The sequence below is a fragment of the Arachis duranensis genome, chromosome 2, assembly GCF_000817695.3.
Source record: "Arachis duranensis cultivar V14167 chromosome 2, aradu.V14167.gnm2.J7QH, whole genome shotgun sequence".
In the NCBI taxonomy this organism is placed as follows: domain Eukaryota; kingdom Viridiplantae; phylum Streptophyta; class Magnoliopsida; order Fabales; family Fabaceae; genus Arachis; species Arachis duranensis.
This window is the reverse complement of record NC_029773.3, coordinates 3688128-3695716: the sequence shown is the minus strand read 5'-3', so window position 1 is coordinate 3695716 and position 7589 is coordinate 3688128. Positions and strand designations below refer to the sequence as shown.

The following is a 7589-nucleotide window of genomic DNA, read 5'->3' as shown; positions in this document are numbered from 1 at the left end:
AAGAAACACTAGTAAAAATATCTCTTCTACGAGCAGTCACATTTTTAGAACAAAAAGCTTTAGACTTTTCAATATTCACTTTCATGCCAGATGCCTTGCAAAAAATGTTAAGAGAATGCATGACCATTTGGACCTGACTTTTTGTAGCCTGACAGAAGAGTAAGAGATCATCTGCAAACATCAAATGAGAAAATTTTGGGCTACCCCTAGTGACAGAAACTGGTTTCCACACACCCTCGACCACCTTATGAGATATATAGCAGGCAAGTCTTTCCAGACAAAGCACAAATAAGTAAGGAGACATTGGATCGCCCTGTCTAAGCCCCCTTCTAGGAGCAAAACTATCCAATCTATTCCCATTCCACATAATAGAAAGAGAGGATGCACGGACACAAGTCATAATCAAATTAACAGTGATGATAGGAAAACCAAAAGCAATGAGAGTACTCTCCCAAAAACCTCCAATCCACCCTATCATAAGCTTTTTCAAGATCAATTTTAAAAGCAAGAGTACCTTTCTTGGATTTTGTGTGCTTCATGAAATTCAGAATTTCTTGTGCCACAATAATATTATCAGGAGCACCACGACCCGGAATAAAACCTTCTTGTAAAGGACTAACAATATCTGGAAGAAAAGGCCGAAGTCGGTTAGTCAATACTTTGGTGATAATTTTATAAACAACATTACACAAGCTAATAGGCCTGAAATCCTTCATAAAGGTAGGATTATCAATTTTAGGAATAAGCACAATCAGAGTTTCCATGATGCTAGGATTTAAGAACTCTCCCAAAAAAGCGCTCCGGACAATATTCCAAATCTCAGTGCCTACTATCTCCCAATATTCTTTAAAAAAATAAGCTTGAAAGCCATCTGGACCAGGAGCCTTAAAAGGGCTCATACTGAATACTGCTGACTTAACTTCCGCAAAAGAGATAAGGTCAATTAACTTAGCACAAGCCTCGGTGCTTAGAGTGGGCATCGGAACATCCCCTAAACAATCAACCTCAACCTCTTCCGTTGTACCAAAGAGATTCTTGTAAAAAGAGAGGGATTCTTCCTGGAGAACATCTGGATCAGTAGACCAAGACCCATCTCTAACATATAATCCATGTACTCTATTATGGTTTCTACGCACCAAAGTCTAAAGATGAAAGAATTTAGTATTTCTATCCCCATACTTGACCCACTGGTCTCTAGATTTCTGGTACCAAAAAAGTTCCTCTTGCAATAAAAGCCTATTATAATCTTCCCTCAGTTCAGCTTCTTTAATTCTCAGAGATAACACATCGGTAACCTCCAAACGCCGTTGAATCTGATCAATCTGATATTCCAGCTTATTTTTTCGCACAAAAATATTTCCAAAAATCTTTGAGTTGAAGTCCAAAGAAGCCTGTTGAACCATCTTAAGCCTTTCAGTAACGCCTCCAAACTCTTGATTCCAAGCCTTACTAATAACATGTTTATAAGAAGGATGTGTTGCCCACGCAGCTTGGAACCTAAAAGGACGAGAACCTTTCACTCTGGGGCTACCATGACAACGAACTAAAATAGGACAATGATCAGAATGAAGCCTGCTAGAATTTCAGAATAACCCTCAGGAAACATTGACATCCACGCCTCATTAACTAGAGCTCTATCCAACCTTTTAGCCAAGTCCCTGCTAGCCTGAACTGCTCTATACCAAGTATATCTCCTACCAGTCACTTTAAGATCAAAGAGCTCACAGTCATCTAGAGTAGTAGCTAATAGACTAGCTCTGTGAGAAGAAAAATAAGCACCTGTACTCTCATCTGGTGCTACAATCTCATTAAAATCACCAACAGCCATCCATGGTTTATTATGGCCTGAATTAATAGAACGCAAATGATCCCAAAGCATACATCTTTTTTTGAATTGAGGACTCCCATATACTGCACTACAAAGCCAAACTAAGTTACCCACACTCACTTTCACTGTGATACATTGGTCAATTTGATCAATAACCACACAAGAAGAATTAGCAATAGAAGATAGAAACCAAATGCCACCCCTGTGTCCTACTGCTTCCTCAATACCAACACAATGAAAACCCAACTTATCCCAAAAATTTTTTAAATTATTAAACATGGTATGAGTCTCAAAGAGAAAGAAGAAAGATGGTTTATATATTCTCACCAAATTGTTGCAATGCACACGGGCCATCTTGTTAGATGCACCCCTCACATTCCAGGCTATGATATTGAAACTATCCATAAAAAACAGCAAAAAGGGAGCTCCAATAACAAACCCGAGACTCAACATGTTGTCCCTGTCTTCGACAATCCTGCCTTTAATGGACTCTCAAGTGGCAGCCCAATTTTCTCCGTCGAAACTTGCACCATACTTGCCGTCGATGCTCCATCCTTATCTACTGGTGAATTCTGCAAAGAGTTTGGGCGAGGACGCTTTCGCACAGTGCCATTTACAAGTAGAGATAGCAAATGGGTTACAAGTAGAGATACCAAATGGGTTGTAGTATGCTGGATTGGCCTCTTAATTCGCCAAAAATATTGGATTACACTAAAGTTTTGAGATCATAAAAAAAAAAGTTCCTTTAATCCGCATTGCTTGACCAGCGAGCTTTGGACAATAAGGAGAGCAATTCTAGCGAGAGGCCAATTATTTTCTATTTTCTTTCTTTATAGACAGCCTAATCGGTTAATCCAATGAAATAATTAAGTTTGTAAAAATATCACTATAAGATGATGAGTTAATTATTTTTTGAAATAACATAAAATCAATCTATTTAATATATATAATTTTTGAAGAATAAAAATTATAATAAATTTCGAAAACAAAATCATACTTTACCCATTAAATTATAATAGACTTATTATTCTTTAACAATAATCAATCATTAGATTATATAATTATTAGTAAAATTTTTAAGTATATAGAATAAATATTTTATAAATAAAAAATTAACTATTAAATTAAATATTATTTATGTATGTATATTTGTTAAGACTCCACTTTCTTTCAACAAAATAATTAATCAAAGAAATAATAAAATTAAAATTAAAAAAAAGAGGATGATGACGTGGCAGTGAAGAGTGTAAGAGTAGGAATTGTTGTGAGCTCACTCTTTCTTTCTCTGACTATATCGTTCGGCTACCAACCTTCGACGCCGCCGATCCATCACAACCATCGGAGACTCAGAGAGACACAGAGAGAGAGAGAGAGAACCGATCCCTTCTGTGTATGACTTCGAAAGATGTAAAAAGCGGTGAATCTGCAGTCACAAAGATCGTTACTCTGGCCGAGGAAGCTAAGCTCGCTAGTCGTGAAGGCGTCGTCACCGCCGCCGCCGCTCCTTCCTACGCCTTCACCACCATCTGCAAGTCCCTTATCGCCGGTGGAGTCGCCGGAGGAGTGTCAGTTCCGTTTCTCACCTCTTTATTTATATTTTTATGCTAAAATTGATTGAATATAATTAATTAATGATAATAGTTTGATTGGATTTTGGAAGTATTGTTGTTTTTTTGTTTGAATTTTGATGCTTTGTTGTTGTTAGGTTTCTCGAAGGAACGATTTTGATGTTTCATTGTTTCATTTGTCTGGGAACAATGAAGCATCTGGCTTCTGTGATACCAAATTATTTATTTTTAAAATTTCATAGACCGATAATTAGGGGAAATTATTGTTTTTTTTTAAATTGTATTTAACGGGATCTTGTGAGTAATATGATGTGTTGAATTGATATGACCGATGCTGTTCATTTGGGAAGTAGTACTGACTGTGCTCTTGGTTATATATCACTGTCCCTTTTATTAGGTTTGGATTGGATCATGATTGAAGAACTACTACAAATTTTGTGAATTTGCAATAAAATATTCATTGTTTTTGGAGATTCTCATGGGAACTATATGTCTTGCTAATAATTCCTTAATTTTCAGTTGATATTCGGATCTTATTACTAAGAATTTTAGTTTAGGGAACCTTAGTTGCCTCTTCCTACATGGTGTTTTTGTTGTTGTTGCATCTTTAGATCTCATACGTGATCACTAGAAAGGGAATGAATTTGCTTAACCACTCAACCAACTTCGTGTTGGTTCCTGGATCCTATTTGATAATAGTTTTAATAACTTTTATATAAATTGAAGCTTCTTTCGATTATCAATGCAGATCACGAACAGCAGTTGCCCCACTAGAACGGTTGAAGATTTTGCTACAGGTTAGTTTAACCATTTTGCTACAGCAGTATCCGAAGTTCATTGGATTCCAACTAATCTGGCTGGGGTGTATTCTAATTCGTTTGATTTTGCTGGGCCTTGCTGATATGCAGGTCCAGAATCCTCATAACATTAAATACAATGGAACAGTCCAAGGCCTGAAATATATATGGAGAACTGAAGGTTTTCGTGGACTGTTCAAAGGGAATGGTACTAATTGTGCTCGGATTGTCCCTAACTCTGCAGTGAAGTTCTTCAGTTATGAGCAAGCTTCTAAGTAAGTTTTATTTTAGAAGCAAAGGAATGGTTGGCTGATTGTTCTTTTATTCGGCATTATTTTTGTTGGCATACTATTCAAAGTGGAGCATTTTGCGAATCAACTTTAAATGATAGTAGAAAGGGCGCCTTGTGGTAATGGTTGAATTGTCTTCGTGTGACCTCAAGGGCACGGGTTCATTTAAATAGGTTCACTGCTGCCAGCAGCGGCTAACATTGTTGAATTATTTAAGTGCATTCACTTCAAATATTTTAACTCTGTTTTCTGATTGTTTCTTCCTGTTTTGACAGGGGTATACTGTATATGTATAGGCAGCAAACTGGAAATGGTACATTCATTTTTTACCATTTTTTCTTATGAATAACTTGTTAGCTTAAAATTTTTTAGTTTTATTTTTTGTAGTAGAAAGTTTGTGAAATGGTTTAGATTATGAATCTCTTTTCAAAATCTGGTCTTATTTTAAGCCAGCTGAGACTAATGGCTTGTTTAATTACTCAATTCTGTACGGGAAGTGAATAATTTTAGCACAAGTGTTTTAATGGCTCCTTTGATGCAAAAGTGGTTTTTCTTTTCTGTAATACATTCTTCAGTAACCCTCTTCCTTTTCAAGATTCTCATTTATTCCATTCAGTAGCAATAGTTTCCTTTTATACTGCATTCAGCAATTGAGTGAACATCATTTTGAAAAATAATCTTGTACTTATGACAGCACTAGTGGAAATGAGCTTCATCATCTATTCATCTTTGGCAATTGTTTAAAAATTTGGTGGTTTTAAAAGCCATATAGTCACTCAGCAATTTTCATTGTACTTTCTGCAGAGGATGCTCAGCTGACTCCTGTTTTACGACTTGGAGCTGGAGCATGTGCTGGAATAATTGCCATGTCTGCAACTTATCCAATGGATATGGTTCGAGGCAGGATAACTGTACAGGTAAACTTTTTCCATTCTTTTTTATTTTTTACCAAACACGTTTTACTTTTGAGCTAAATTGTTACTCGAAAATGCATGAAGGTAATACCTCCTATAATTACTGTATGATTAATTGGAGAGTCGAATTGTGTTAAGTTTACCCTTGCCCTTTGCGGTTTATTTGACATCATGTTGTTGGTATTCTGCTTGCAGACTGAGAAATCCCCTTATCAGTATAGAGGAATGTTCCATGCTCTGTCTACCGTACTTAGGGAAGAAGGTCCACGTGCTTTATACAAGGGTTGGCTACCTTCAGTAATTGGAGTTGTGAGTAATTTAAGAATATGTATTCTCTTTTTATAGTTGATGAGTGTGACCATGATCATATACATGGAAGAGAACTTCATCCCATGTTCTTTTTTCAAAGATGATATCATTATGAATTAATAAACTTATGTTACATCAGATGTTTCTACCTCGACCTCTTTGTTTTTGACAATTTCATGCTTGGATCTGTTAACTTTTCTTTTAAATTTAAATTAATTTAAGATCCTTAACTAAGCTCTTAATAAATTATATTAGTGGGGTGAGCCTTTTCTCAATTTATTTTAAAAGCTCTTTATGTAAACTTCTAAAAGTATTTGCTGATATTTTTTTGGCCTTGCTTATTTGTGGATGTTAGACTACTATGCCACAATTTCTCGAACACGTTTCTCACATGTAGTTGACTTGATATTCTTGCTCTTATTTTTCCAGATTCCTTATGTGGGTCTCAACTTTGCTGTCTACGAGTCTTTAAAAGATTGGTTAATCAAATCCAAACCGTTTGGTCTAGCTCAAGATTCTGAGTTGAGTGTGACAACACGTCTGGCTTGTGGTGCTGTTGCTGGAACTTTTGGACAAACTGTTGCTTATCCTCTCGACGTCATTCGTCGAAGAATGCAGATGGTGGGCTGGAACCATGCTGCTTCTGTTGTAGCTGGGGATGGAAGAGGCAAGGTCCTGCTCGAATACACTGGAATGATAGATGCATTTAGGAAAACTGTTCGGTACGAGGGATTTGGTGCATTATACAAGGGTCTGGTGCCAAATTCTGTAAAGGTCAGTCTCATCTAATATACTCGAGGTACAATCCTTTTAGTGGCCTTACTTTTGTTGCATTGTAACATTCTTCAACTTGCTGTTTTGCAGGTGGTGCCGTCCATAGCAATCGCATTTGTAACGTACGAGGTGGTGAAGGACATTCTAGGAGTCGAGTTCCGAATATCAGACTGAAGTTTGATATCAGTATGATATCCATTTAACCGTTTGGTTTTTCGATTTTGTAGGCAAGGGGATGCAGAGATGATAGATCATAGTTGTTATTTTTCTTTCTTTTTAGAAACTCTTAGATTTAGTGTCCATAAATTTATTCCCTTGTTTTTTTTCCTTGTGAACATTCTGTAGCTTTCACAGCTGCTTATTCATCTTCTATGTCAATAAGTTGTGGAAAAAACAATGCAACTACATAGCTACTTTGCTCTTTGCACGAGTCAAGAAAACGTTTTTCCTCCTAGTGGAATTTGCAGTGAAAGATTATTGAGATTTTAGATCCCTATTCAAAGCAAATTGTAGGTTTGGAACTAATGGTGTTATATCATTTTTTTATGTGCATGTTTCTAAGGAACCTGGTTAATGCAATGTTTGTTTTATCTACTACCATGCTTTTGGAAGTTTTATATATGTGAAAAATTGAGGCTATGCACATATTAAAAGTTCAGTTCAATTGATTGGATCATGTTTCTACAGCGTTAGTATCCTCACAAAATATAACCTTAATTAGTGATGGTGAACCTGAAAATGACTTTTTTTATCAAAGATAGGGAGACTCGAACTCACGACCTCTTAATTGAGTATGGGGATATTATGCTATTTGGATTATAACTTATTGGCTGAAAATGACATATGTTGATGTATTACAAAATTCAGGTAAGAATTAATTGATTTTATCTATTTAAGTAATTATATTATTAGGAAAAGTTTGAAAGAAATGCCCGGAAAAATGAGCAAATTAAAACACTTTGGGATTTTAGGATCCTTTGTCGTGGGCAAGCGCAAAGACAATGGAATCCAAGAAGTAGGAGGATATTATTGATCTGAAAGAAGCAAAGAGCGCAAAGAATGGTGTTCAGTTGATGATATGGTTCCATACACAAACAGAAAGAGATATA

General features: G+C 36.1%; 2 protein-coding genes across 2 annotated transcripts in view; one reads left to right on the top strand and one right to left on the bottom strand.

The window, feature by feature from the left end:
* LOC107473021 (uncharacterized) overlaps positions 1–2182 on the bottom strand; it is a 3579-nt gene extending 1397 nt beyond the window's left edge. Inside the window, exons 1-6 of the mRNA XM_021135609.2 lie at positions 2156–2182; positions 1939–2074; positions 1644–1845; positions 1180–1527; positions 515–1128; positions 134–471 (exon numbers count right to left, since the gene is read on the bottom strand). Coding sequence (XP_020991268.2) covers positions 134–471; positions 515–1128; positions 1180–1527; positions 1644–1845; positions 1939–2074; positions 2156–2182 — 1665 coding nt within the window. The remainder of the gene's footprint in view (positions 1–133; positions 472–514; positions 1129–1179; positions 1528–1643; positions 1846–1938; positions 2075–2155) is intronic.
* A 1061-nt stretch (positions 2183–3243) lies between these two features.
* Positions 3244–7080, top strand: LOC107472947 (mitochondrial adenine nucleotide transporter ADNT1; the record flags this gene model as incomplete). Its single annotated transcript, XM_016092471.3, is given in 8 exon segments — positions 3244–3393; positions 4145–4193; positions 4305–4468; positions 4759–4796; positions 5288–5400; positions 5593–5706; positions 6136–6480; positions 6571–7080. Coding segments are annotated over 8 exon segments (1057 nt in total), but the record flags the coding sequence as incomplete, so codon positions are not given.
* Positions 7081–7589: the final 509 nt, after the last annotated feature.